This window comes from Octopus bimaculoides, chromosome 1 (genome assembly GCF_001194135.2).
Source record: "Octopus bimaculoides isolate UCB-OBI-ISO-001 chromosome 1, ASM119413v2, whole genome shotgun sequence".
Taxonomy (NCBI): domain Eukaryota; kingdom Metazoa; phylum Mollusca; class Cephalopoda; order Octopoda; family Octopodidae; genus Octopus; species Octopus bimaculoides.
In genome coordinates, this window is record NC_068981.1 from 21,967,434 (window position 1) to 21,981,698 (window position 14,265).

At 37.1% G+C, this 14,265-nt stretch overlaps 1 protein-coding gene across 5 annotated transcripts in view; it reads right to left on the minus strand.

Annotated features, from left to right (window-relative positions):
* LOC106878077 (uncharacterized) overlaps positions 1 to 12,692 on the minus strand; it is a 70,279-nt gene extending 57,587 nt beyond the window's left edge. Inside the window, exons 1-2 of one of the 5 annotated variants that reach the window (XM_052965712.1) lie at positions 12,253 to 12,671; positions 7,543 to 7,717 (exon numbers count right to left, since the gene is read on the minus strand). Coding sequence is in view for 3 of the 5 variants with exons in the window: in XM_052965708.1 (XP_052821668.1) it covers positions 12,253 to 12,354 (102 nt within the window). In the remaining 2 variants the exon portion in view is untranslated. Of the gene's footprint in view, positions 1 to 7,542; positions 7,718 to 12,252 lie in introns of all 5 variants that reach the window. The other 4 variants (XR_008263484.1, XM_052965708.1, XM_014927171.2 and 1 more) reach the window with 4 other exon arrangements.
* Positions 12,693 to 14,265: the final 1,573 nt, after the last annotated feature.

Sequence of the window (14,265 nt, forward strand, 5' to 3'; positions counted from 1 at the left end):
ACACACATACATATATACACACGTATATATATATGTATATATATATATATATATATCATTGTTTAACATCCTCCTTCCATGGTGGCACCAGTGGTTCCCAACGTGGGCAGTATTGCTTCCCTGGGGCGATGGACAGTTCCAGTGGGGCATTGAAGAAAAGTGAGGCGATAATGGGGTAGCGATTCATGTAAAGCAACAAAACAATGGGTTCATTGGGTTAAGAGGTCTATGTTTGTGATGGTTAGTTGGAATGGGGGCACTAGGAATGTGGTCTGAATGTCAAGGGGGCGGCATCCCAAAAAAGTTTGGGAACCACTGACTTGGATGGTTTGACAGGAGCTGGCCTGGCAGGAGACTACACCATACTTCTGTGTCTGCTTTGGCATGGTTTTTACAGCTGGATGCCCTTTCTAACATCAACCACTCCTTAGAGTGGGCTGAGTGCTTTTTACGTGGAACTTGCACAAGTGAGGTCAATTTTGGCATGGTTTTTACAGCTGAATGCCATTCCAAATGCAACCACTTTACAGTGTGGACCGGGTACTTTTTAAGTGGCACATACTCTGGTGGGGTCACCAAATAACTTTGCAAGACAAGGAGTCTTTGAAAGAGGAGGGAGCATTGGAGGGTGTGATCTTGTGTCAGATGATGAAAGATTACAGTGTGACAGAGAGGCAGCATATACGTGCAAGGAACTGTGCAAGCATTGATTTGTGGGTTTGATTCTGGCTTGAGTTAGCTCATCATTTTTCAGACAACTGTTTATATATAAATGTTGCTTTAAATTGGAGTATATATATATATATATATATATATATATATATATTATTATTATTATTATTATTATGATATATTATCATATAGTTATTATTGTACTTAATAAACTTCCATAGTTGCTTTATCTCTGTAACTTACAAAGCTTTCTGGTTTGTTTATAAATACATGCAGTAGTGGACAGTTAAAGTATATATTCATAGAATTTGGCTGAAATTGATGGGTAAGTATTTGACCCAATCAGATGCACAAAGAATCATGTAAGTGTTGATTTGTGGTTTCGATTCCAACTTGGATTAGCTCATAATTTTTTAAATCAATTCATCATCATCATCATCATCGTTTAACGTCAGTTTTCCATGCTGGCATGGATTGGACGGTTCGACTGGGATCTGAGAAGCCAGGAGGCTGCACCAGGCCCCAATCTGATCTGGCAGTGTTTCTACAGCTGGATGCCCTTCATGACGCCAACCACTCTAAGAGTGTAGTGGATGCTTATGTGCCACTGGCACAGGGACCAGAGGAGCTGGCATTGGCCACGATCGGATGGTGCCTTTTACGTGCCACCAGCACGGAATTGTTTATATATGGTTAAGTGAGCAGGCCAACATTGCCTTTCATTGGAAGGCAAGTCATTGCAGGGTTACCCATTTACAGCTGAGTGGACTGAAACAATGTGAAATGAAGTGTTTTGTTCAAGAACACAATGTACAGCCAATCTGGGAATTGAAACCTGTTATAACGTAGATCCTCATTGTATGATATTGTCGGCACTGTAATATTATTGTCCCCACTATTATGTTGTGGTAGTATCCCATATCTTATTATCTTTGACTTGTCTATCATGATATCACTGATAGCTGAGAAGATAATGACTTTGAAACGTCTACCTTGATGGTAACTTGAACTCATACATATCACATAACTGACACTGACTCCAGCTGAGAACTTCCTACAATGACTCCACTACTACTGACTTCCTACAATGACTGACTGTCTGACCGTAACATGCTTTTTAGTTTCACAAATACCTTCTGGCATTTTTCTGACCAAAACCAGTTTGCATCCTTTTTTAACTGCTCATTTAGTGGAGCCCTTGTGTGGTGTATGTTTGGGATGTATACTTGATAGTAATTTACCAAACCTAAAAATGCTTGTAACAATTTAAGGGTCATTGGGGGAGGCATATTCCTTATAGCCATCGCCCTTGATGGGTCTGGCCTTCATCCCTTTCGTCAATTACTTGACTTAAATATTTGATTTTTTTTACTCAAAAATTCACACTTTTCCTCTGTTAGTCTAAACCTGTATTCATTTATTTTTCTGAATATATTTTTAATGTTTGAAGTGTTGCTCCATTGACTCGCTCTTTATCAAAATATTATCAAGATATGCGATAGCAAAGTCACAATCATTTAACATTGCGTCCATCACTTGTTGGAATATGGGAGGTGCTACTTTCATTCTAAAAGGAAGCCGCTTGAAGTTATACAATCTATGGTGTGTGTTGATTGTTAAAAGGTGTGCACAATCTTCTACCTGTATCTGCAGATAGTCCTCCGTGAGGTCTAACTTTGAGAAAATTTTTCCTCTATTTAGTTTTGAGAACGCTTCTGGGTTTGGTAATGGATAGTTGTGTTTGACTAAACAGACATTTAATCCAGTTGAAAAGTCTGTACACACTCTTAGTTTAGTATTTTTTCTTTACATAAATCGTCAGTGCTGTCCAGTCTAAATGGTTGACTTTTTCAATTATAGCTAGACTTTCTAGTCTTTCTAGCTCTTTATTGACCTGGTCCAACGCGGCAAATGGCATGTTCCATTTGGGCCTAAAAACAGGCGTTACCCTTTCTTTTACTGTGATCCTCACTTTTGTTTTAGTGCAACAACCTAATCCTTCCAAAAAAAAAACATTTAGAAACAGTTTTAAAATTTTTTGTATCAGTTGTTCGACTTCATTCAAACTTTTGACCAGGCTGACTACATTTTCACAGAGAACACTAATGGAGGTATCCCACATTTTAAATAATTCCATGCATTCTGTGTCAAATAGGTTTAGCAATTTTTTCAATGATTGTCATTTTTGTTTCACCTCAAAAAGTTACATTGCAAATACATTCACTGATGAAATATAATTTCTTTCCTGTAACATCAGATGCTGCTTTATTTGATTTAAATAATTTCGGCTTACCTATTTGTTGCCATGTTTCTTCATTTATGATAGTGATATCACTACCCATGTCTAATTGCATTTTGACACGAGTGGTTATGATTTTCACCTTGAGAAATTTTCTGTTCATTGTACAAACATTTTTCTCTGATGACAAACTATTTTTTCTCGTTTGGTCTAATTTTTCATCATCTTAGTTCTGCAGTGCAATTTAATGTGTCCTGTGTTCCCACAATGAAAGCACTTTGCTTTTATGAATGGACACTATTTTCTCAGGTGCCTACCACCGCATGCCATACATGGGTTTATCTCCTGTTGTATATTGTGTTTTTTGTGAAACACTTTATCCCTCTTCCAACACTTCCACACTGGTTTTATCTGTAAATAATCTCTGCATTGGATTTCTTCTGTGCTGTGCCTTACTTTTACATATTGCATGCTTCTGAGAGTTTCTGGGGAGTTATATCCTGGTTCATTTCCAGCTTTGTGAGAATTTTCATTCTGACTTCTGTGTCCTTTTTAGAAGTAAGTCCCTGAGCAAAAATCAGGCGCTTGAATGAGTTTGGAGTTAGTTTATCCAGTTTAAATCTCTTGCACTCTCTGTTCACTCTACCCACATGTGGTAAAGTCTTTGTCATCGCTTTTCTCCAAGTTCAAATATTTCCAACATGTGTTGAATAATGACATTTTTTCACTGAAATGTCAATAAAATGTCAATTGTATCCATGAAATTTATGTCAGAAACTTTTTTAGGCAATATAAAGTTACAGTATTTCTCATGCTCTATTGTCACCAGTTTCCTCAGAATTAGAATGGTTTTCATTTCCTCCATCCAGTGTTAGCATTCTTTTTTGAAAATTTGTTTAAATCTTTGGTAATATACCTCAAAAGTGACTCCTTCTTCTGAGACATATTTAAATTCACTTATTGAATTTGCTACATGGTCTGACAAAATATATTTTCTGGTTTTGTTACTAATTTCTTTAGTTATAGCATTTGTTGCTGTAACATTTGTTTTTTTTTGTTGTTGCTGTTTTCGCAACTCAACTAGACCCTCTAACAAGTTTTCCATAATTTTATGGATTTTTCATAAAATATGTACAACAAAAGTGTTTGCTACTCCTCTGTCAAGATTTTAATTTCTCCAAGGGAAAATCTTTCAATGTCGTCCACATGAATTGTTTATTTTTCTCTGGAAAAAAAAATTTTTTTCAACATTGTCTGCATGAATTGTTTATATCCTCATAGCCACTGTTATAATGTGGATCCCTGTCCACTTGTATGTTACTGTCAGCACTGTAATATTCTTGTTGCTACTATCATGTTGTGGCAGTATTCCGCATCTTATTTTTTACTCATCTATTGTGCTGTTGCTGATAGCTCGGCAAGACAATGACTTTGAAATGTGTACCTTGATGGTAACTCAAACTCGTATATGTCACATAACTGACCTTGACCCCAACTGAGAACTTGTACAATGATTCTACTACTACTGACTTCTACAATGACTGACTGTCTAGCTTTATAGTGGCTTTATACCACTTTGCCACCTGGGAATGGGAGTACCATTTTTACTACAACAAAACCACAATCCCAAGATCGTTAGTGCAACGCACCTAACTTTTAGGCTACACTCCTTCACAATATATAAACATACACACACACTTGAGTAGGAAAATAAACAATAGTATCATTCAATACACTTAGTTAAAGCTGTATGTTTTTAATAACAGGCTGACTCAGCTCCATGTTATTTAGTTTCCTAGATGCAGAATACATCCAAATCCTCAGATGCATAGAGTGAAGAGAACATTTTGGGTTCCACTAGTCAGTTCAGGTCATGTGTCTATGCTCGCAATCCTCTCACTCATCATCATCATCATCATTTAACGTCTGCTTTCCATGCTAGCATGGGTTGGACGATTTGACTGAGGACTGGTGAAACCAGATGGCTACACCAGGCTCCAATCTGATTTGGCAGAGTTTCTCCAGCTGGATGTCCTTCCTAACGCCAACCACTCCGAGAGTGTAGTGGGTGCTTTTACGTGCCACCGGCACGAAGGCCAGTCAGGCGGTACTGGCAACGGCCACGCTCAAAATGGTGTATTTTATGTGCCACCTGCACAAGAGCCAGTCCAGGGACACTGGCAATGATCTTGCTCGAAAGTCCTTACACATGCCATGGGCACAAGTGCCAGAAAGGCGACGCTGGGCACAGGTGCCATCACAATTTCGCTTGCGCTTCATAAATGTTTCGAGGCATAGTCAAGTGGTTAAGAAGTTTGCTTTTAAATACAAGGCTTTGGGTTTAATCTCGTAGTTTTGCTCTTGGGTAAGAATCTCAAGTTGACCAAAGCATTGATGAGTGAAATTAGAAAATTGTGAGGCAATTTGTCAAAAGGACTGTTCACATTCATAAATTGTGAACATAATTTTTCACATAGTTTACACCACCTCATGGTCATTGAGCGCCTTTTGTGGAGTTTGATTTATTGTATGCATTTCAATCAGATCTCAGAGGCACAGAAAAGGGCCAGGAGCATGCCTCCATCCTCTCCCTAAATGAATGAAATATAATTTTAAAAATGTTTTTAATGCTGTTTCCACAGCAATTGCCACAAAAAAAAAATTATGCATTAAGAATCACTCCTCTATCTCACTATACAATTTTCCATTGAATAAGGTTATTATTGTAATTAGTGAAATTTCTTCTAGCTTTACATTTTGAGTTAGAATTTTGCCAAGATTGACCTTAACCTTTCATCTTTTTGAGGTCAATAAAATAAGTATTAGTTGAGTACTGTGGTCAAATAATTGACTTCCCCTTCTCCTCAAAATTGCTGGCCTTGTGCCAAAATAAGAAAGGATCATTGTCATCATTATTAGAGTAGTGAGCTGGTAGAATTGTTACCATTTCGGACCAAATGCTTTGCAAGATTTCTTCCAGCTCTTTACTTTTAGAGTTGAAGTCTGCCAGGGTTGATTTTGCCTTTCATCCTTTTGGAGGTTGATAAAATAAGATACAAGTTGAGCAAGAGAGTCAATATAATTAACTTCCCCACTCCTACTAAAATTGCTGGCTTTGTGCCAAGATTTGGAACCATCATCATCCACAGAGGCAAAGTGGCTGAGTGCTTTTCGAGTGTTGGGCCGCTCGGAGACAAAGTGACTGAGTTCCTTTCAAGCACTGGACCTCACGGAGGCAAAGTGGCTAAGTTCCTTTTGAGTATTGGCCCTCATGGAGGCAAAGTGACTGAGTTCCTTTCGTGTGTTGGGCCTCATGGAGGCAATGACCAAGACCTTTGGCATTATGTCATGCTTGAGAAGAAAACCCATCAAGCCGAGCAAAATCATAGTCATGGCAGATACCAGTGTGGCACAAATGTCACTCGTGCCAGCAGCACGTAAAAGCACCCATCACACTCTCGGAGTGGTTGGCATTAGGAAGGGCATCCAGCTGTAGAAAACCATGCCAAATCAGACTGGAGTTTGGTGCAACCTTCTAACTTACCAACCCTGGTCAAACCATCCAGACATTAAATGGTGATGATGATGAAGATGAAAAATGTATGGTGGCAAGCTGGCGAAACCATTAGCACATCAGGCAAAATGCTTAGAGACATTTCATCCATCTACACATTCTAAGTTCAAATTCCGCTGAGGTCGACTTTGCCTTTCATCCTTTGAGGGTCAATGAAATAAGTACCTGTAACACACTGGAGTCAATTTAACTGAGTAGCCCCCGCTCTCCCACAATTTCAGGCCTTGTGCCTATAGTAGAAAGGATTATTATTATTATTATTATTATCATGAAAAGTATTTTTTGATAGGATCAAGCAAGTTTCTACTGTACCATCTGGTTTTCATCTCAGCGTTCCTGAAATGTCTGCAGGATTGTATTCTTATGTTTGTAATGATTGGGGGAATATAGACTCTTCCTGTCGGTGTACTGCATCAGTTTGTTTTGTTATGAGGTTTAGTTGCTCTTTTTCTTATTATGTTAGTGTATGTTCTGTTGTGTGTGGTGAGTGTAATGTGAGTTGTGTTATTTTATGGAGCCATAAAAAAATTAAATAAAATGAAATAAATTTGCCCATCTTTTACACCAAGACAAAACATCATGCATATGATAACACTTCCAATCAGTTAAGATCAGAAGCCATGAGAGCCAGTGCTTGGTACTGCATTAGGGTATATTATTATTATTATTATTATTATTATTATTATCATTATCATTATTATTATTATTATTATTATTATTGTTATTGTTATAATTAAGGCAGCAAGCTGGCAGAATTGTTAGCATGCCAGGCAGAATTCTTCATGGTATTTCATTCATTTTTACATTTCTGAGTTTAAATTCTGTTGAGGACAACTTTGCCTTTCTTTGTTTTGGAGTTGATAAATTACCAATGAAACACTCGGGTCAATGTTATCGACAAGTTTCTCCCACAAAAATCTCAGGCCTTATGTCTAAAGTAGAAAGGATTATTGTTATCGTTAGTATTATTATGATTATTATTATTAATATGATTATTATTATTACTATTATTATCAATAATATTAATATGCTTAGTTTTGTTTGTTTTTGTACATACCTGTGGTGTGTGTCACACTTCAAAGGAAGGGGTAAAAAGGTTGAAGGGAGAGGTACAAAGAGAGAGAGGTACAAAGAGAAAAAGGTACAAAGTGAGAGAGAGGGGGCAGAGAGGGAGTGAAAGAGAAAGTGAGAGAGTAAGAGAAAAAGTGAGAGAGAGAGAGAATGAGTGGTGACTGAAAGGAAGAGGAAAAAATGTGTATCAGTATTTTCAGAGTAGACTGATACATACATCAAAAGAAAAGTAGATAAACAGACACATTGGTAAATTAAAGACAGATAAGTACAGCAAATATTGGATGTCACTTTCACTTTTCATTACCACACCGGGATAAAATTAACATGCAAGTGGCAGAGTACTTCACAGACATGCATACCATTAACATAGTTCTCAGGGAGATTCAGCCTCACACGGAATGTGACAAGGCTGGCTCCTTTGAATTACAGCTACAACTCATTTTGGTCATCTGAGTGGACAGGAGCAAGATAAACCGTCAAGTGGTTGGATCCGGTCCTAACAGTGGCCTATCTATCTGTCTGTTTTGTCTGTCTGACAGTTATTCTGTCTGACTACCTCTGTCTATCTGTCTCTCAGCAAATACCTGTGGATGTTACTGTTACTTTTCTATACTTGAAGGGTGAGGTAGAAATAAAAATAAAAATAAGCAGAGGAGGTATACTTGAAGTGAACGGTAAAGCGAGAGGAAGAGAGGAGGGACAGAGAGTGAGTGAGATAGAGAGTGAGTGGTGACTGAAAGGAAGGCGGCATTCGTTTTGTGTTTTTAAATGTTTATCAGTATTATCAGAGCAAACAGATACATAACCACAGCAAATATTGGATGTTACTTTTACTTTCCTACAATATAATTAATTACCATATTCTATATACTGGGTCCTCTGCCAACATTGGATATTACTAAGGCGGTGAGCTGGCAGAAACATTAGCATGCCGGGCAAAATGCTCTAGTCCACTCAACAGGTAAAAGTGAGTTGTACTTGTATTTTAAAGGGCTAGCCTTGTCACATTTTGTATCATACTGAATCTCCCTCCTGAGAGCTATGTTAACTTCATGAGCAGGCCCTTTCATTGATCAGATCCCTTGTAGTTGTAAAAAGCTGGCACTCCAACAGTTAAAATGGAATGCCAGCTTTTTTTTTTTTTTTCTAAGGTCTCATTTACACCAACCAGCTTGACAGCTCTGATCAAACCATTTAACCCATACCAGCATGGAAATGGATGTTAAAGGATGATGATGATTTACTTCATACAGTCAGTTTACTAAGTATGGTATCCTGTTAAAGACTTCTTCAAGGTCAGAGAATGCAAAGCATAGTGGTTTGCTCGTAACTAAGAACTTCTGTTATTGTCTCACTAGGAAGAGGCATCAGTGGTACTCTATCTTTGCACAAATCTAAATTGCATCTCATCTAAGTTAATTATCTTTCTAATCAACAGTGCTATACCTCTTAAGCTATAAACTCTGCAGTTGCTTTTTCTAGAACATCTCACTTACCCTTGCAGCAGTTGCGGATGGTACTACTCTGCCAGTCATTGAGAATAACCCACCCCTGTCCTACCCAACTGCCAGATCTACCAAGTGACTAACATGTGTCTTACTTAACTGTTTTCCCTGTCGTCATAACCTTAATAGTTATTTTGACCATATAGTTTACTTGAGGTAGTCCCTCTCTCCCATACATTGTCTTTATGTGGCAACCTCTTAGATAAGCATCTCCATGCTTCTTTCTCCTTACTGAGGGCAAGTACCACAGTTATTTTCATGTATTCTTAGTCATACTGATCCGACACTCTACTTAGCAATGCAAAACAATCATACTACAAGTTCTCATATCACAGAACATTGTAGCTTTTTGTTTCCACTCCTTTCTAAGTAAACTTGATAACTACTTTCTCTTCTAGCTACTGTTTCATACTTCTGCTTTGTTTCACTTTTATGACTACTCACTATATTGTTCTACTACCATGTTATTTTCTCTCCGGCACAGTGATTCTCAACCAGTCTAAATGACTTTTGGGTGTCCACATAAGATTTTGTTAAAATTTACAAGCAATAAATTGCTTATAATTCTACCTTACACAAAATACTTAACTTTTTTTTTTTATACAATTCCTAATAATACTTAATTATAAGAGTATAAGATTTGTTTTTAAACACTGTATGACTATGAGTGTCTATCTGAGTGAAATAAAAATCAAAAAGGTCCATTTGTCTAGTTTGGCCTTGTTCCGTCCACATATCTTGCTAATGGTTTGCTGCATACTGTTTCACAGAAACTCCTACTTGTCTTCTATGTTAGGTTTTTATCTTCTCAATATATGTGAAACCCAGAAATTCTGTGAACTTACATCTGACTGAGGCAACTTTCAGCTGCCATATTTGTCTTATGTCTCTGGAGCATCTAGTTCTAACTTGAACATCACTAATCACTAATCTATGATGCGTGCTATATTCTTCACCAGGAAAGACTTAGTATTGACAGCCATCAGACTATCCCACTTCATGAAAAGCATCGACTTTATCTGGCTTGTGTGCTTAACAGTGTGGTGGGCTTTAAGGTGTCTACCTCTTTACTAAAGTTAGTGTTGAAAACAATAAAACTGTTAGATCATTTGCATGACACAACACCAAGAGCCTTGATCCCTCTTCATTCTGTGTACAATAATCACAGCACTCGTGTACAATGGAGTTGTCATCATGGTGTCAAACCATCTAAACGATGTCAGCATAGAAAATGAACATAAAAGCATGACAACAATGATAAAGATGAGATGACTGCTGCAAAAAGTGTGTGGATTTGAGTGGAGAAATATGTTGAATAATATCACAATTAATGATCCTCCTGTATTTTCTTTTACCCAAAGCCAGAAACTTTTCACCACCCTCTCGTAGATATAGGCATACGCACAAGTCTATTCCCTTCGATCTTCAGGAAGATGGAGATTTTCTTGATGAAATTTTCAACAAGTACCTATCAGATGGTGTAGATTACGAATATATCAGAATTTAATGTGAAAAATAAAAATTTTAAAAAGTGGCGTGCACACATACATAATGACATACATCACATATACAAAGTGAAACCTAAAATTAAAAAATTAAAAATTGATGTGAGTCTATGTATGGATTACGTAACGTCGCCACCATTTTTACACATCAAATTCCAACATAATCATAACTTTCATTATCTTAAACGTATTTGTTGAAAATCTTCTGTAGAAAATCATTTTTCTGGAAGTTATGCGAAAACAAATTTGGTAAGTGCGCATTTGAGTAGGTAGGTATGCCTGCCTACCTACCTACCTACCTACATCCAGCCATCCATCTATTCATCCATCCAGTCAGCTGACAAAAATGAGTTGTACCTGTATTTCAAAGGGCCAGCCTTGTCACACTCTGTGTCACGCTGAATCTCTCTGAGAACTGAGTTAAGGGTACACGTGTTTGTGGAGTGCTCGGCCACTTGCACGTTAATTTCACGAGCAGGCTGTTTCGTTGATCGGATCAACTGGAACCCTTGTCGTCGTAACTGACGGAGTATCAGTTTACATAATATATATAGGGAGAGTTTTCTAACATAGGCACGATGAGCATCGTCAATTAGATTAACCTGTATTCTCGAATGATATTTGTTTCAGCGACCCTGAGGGAAGAGGGAAAAAGTTTACTTCGCCAAGACTGAAACTTGGAACGTAATTGTACGCAACGAAATACCACAAGGAACTTTACTACTTTATGAAACTCCATTAACGAACTCACTCGACAGATACCCAACTCCGAACCAATATTTTAATGTGTAGTGTAAAGTTATAGAATCGAAAGATGGCCCTAATAAGCAAAAGCGTGACCAGGTTTCTTCGATTGCTTGTTGAACCCTTTTTTTCAAAGTGATACCTTTGAGGAAGGCAGAAACGTCATACAATTTCTTTTCCCTTTCTTCTCCGAATCTTGACTTGTTTGTCTATATTCGTAATCCATCGGTTTTACTGTTAATAGTTTTACTTTCCTCATGGCAGACAACGAGACTGACAAGTGTGTTCTGTTAACAAGGTTTTAAAATACCAATCAATGAAACGTCCTGACAACAACAATCCTTCTAAAGTAAACAAAGTTATTTTTTCAGGTTGACGAGAGGAATCTTAATAGCATATTTGAAATAACTAAAAGCAGCATTATAAGTGCAGACGATTAAAGTTAGATGTTTAACTGTTAAAAGTGGGCGGGGTAAGAAAATGGGATGAAAATGCAACACGATTAACTAATTCAGTTATAAGCTCTATCTACAAGTCTATATTTGGTTTATCTCATTTTGAACCTGTGATTATTCTCCTTCTGGGCACAACTTTATCGATCAGGAGAAGAATCCCGACGGTAAAGGGTTTGTTCCAGCCCATGCGTAAATGTATAGTCACTGAGTTTTCATGTACCGAATATGGATCAGAAAGTAAACTTTTGATGATAGATCAAATAAACTTAGTTGTGTTACAAATAGTTAATATGAAATTGATACATTAACTTAACTAACAAACGTAATTAAAATACCTCTAACGTCGTTAAGAAAATAACATTGAATACTATTTGATATGTAACTGTTTACAAAAAGTGATTCCTTCTAAGAAGTTTCACCCTAGTTCACATTGACTATCGTTTTACGGTGAAATGAATGAATAACATGACTTAACAATACATACCCGGCCCCATATTCGAACTGTTGATTTAGCAGTTATAGGTCCGATGTTGTAGCGTGTAGGTTGTTCTGTTGACAGGGTGATTTCGTTGTCTTCAGCAGCCATTTGTGGCTATTTACTTCTCATATGACTGGCCTACTGAAACTGTTTTTGTTGTCAGATCACATGGTTGTTGACGACTCTTGCCGCCAGTCGGAGTGGAGGAGGATTATAACCGCAATGACGTCGATAAAGTTGCTGGTGAGGCGATAAAAAAAAAGAGCACTGGTGTTAAAGGTGTGTGCAGAGCCGATTAGGTTCTAAGCTCGTAGTTATCCACCGACACTTGTAATACTTCGCAGTACAGTCGGGCAGCAAGCAGCCTGTCAGGAAATATACACATTCACTTAAAAGTGTGTTTGCGATGATAATTTCTGTTTTGATTGTTCGCCCTTAACACATGCACAAATGCTCACCCAATCTCCGTCACACACACGCAAGTACGCACGCACGTACGCACACGCGCGCATTGTTTGTGTGTGTGTGTATGTGTGAGGATTCTTTTAAAATTATTATCCAGTGCGGCAAATTTAAATTCATACACACAGCTGTTTGGCTACATAGTATCGGTTGAACACACACGTACGTGCGTATGTATATGACATTCTTTCGGAGAAAGTCTATCAAAACGGAAAGTTTTTGACAATGTCCATAATTTTTTTAACATTTCTTTAAGTTTTTCTTTTCCGGTCGAATCGCTTGTGTTTATGTATTTTGTTGTGTATATATGTGTTTATGTGTGAGAATGTATATATATCTGTGTAAGTATGTGTATGTATAGCACATACAGAATTATACATACATACACAAAAATTACGTACACATAAGCGATTGGACTAAAAGATTTTAAGAGATAAAACTTTCTATGGAAAATACTAAACCAATGCTTACAATTTCGCTAGACGTTCTAAAAGAATGGTATATATATATATATATATATATATATATATATACTAGCTGACGTATCCGGTAATTCCCGGGAAAGTGGGGCTTATCCCTTGGTTCAATTCTCATAATTGTTTCGCTAATCCAATAATAACAATACAAAGTATGTAGTCCTTAAAACGGTTTTTGTGCATTTAGAGAGAATACTGAACTGTCTTACACAGGATCTTGTTTCTAGGAATTCCCAATAAGTTCTGAATACCTAAATTGTGAAGTCAGTTATGTAATAATATGAAATTAGTTACCAGATAGTAAGAATTCATATAAAGTAGCCCCGAAAAGGGCTTTAATGCAATTCCCAGAGTATATAGAACTTAGGAGCAAATACTAATAAGATATGTATACTAAAATCGTGAAGCATGTTACGTTATAACTGGCTAATCAGATATGAGATAATAAAAATTCAAAACAAATAATTCTGAAAGGGCTTTTGTGCATTCCCAGGGAATATTACCCTCAGTGGTGCTAGTGTTAGTATATTCGTGAATAAGTCACTAACCGAAATAAGTGGATCTATTGTTTAGGAAAATACTATTTACTTGTTTAAAGGTTGTACAGGATAAAGTGCGAAAATAACTCTAACAGTTCAAATACTAAGAAATAAGCATACTCAATTAGATTTTTACCAAATAATTTAAGAATATGAATGGGTTATTTCCCTTGGCTTTTAAAATAAAATATATTAAATATATACAAGGATCTCTTCCAGGGTCCCTATTATCGATGTTTTGAGCAATCTGAGTATGCCATAAGGTTTCAAGACAGAAGTTTTACTCACGTGTCAAGTTTCATCAAAATTGATAAAACGATGTCGGAGGAGTTAGCTAACAACTCCACAAACACACTCACAGACAGAGTATATATATGTGCGTGTGTGTATGTCACTACACATTCTTTATTTTCTCTCCTTGTTTCTTTCTGTGGAAGAGCGTAGGCTCGAAACGTTAAAAACTTTTTCACTTCCTGAGTGTTAAACTAATACATCTGTTTGTTGTCTACACCACCTGTCTTCGTCTTTTGTTTGTTTTTTTG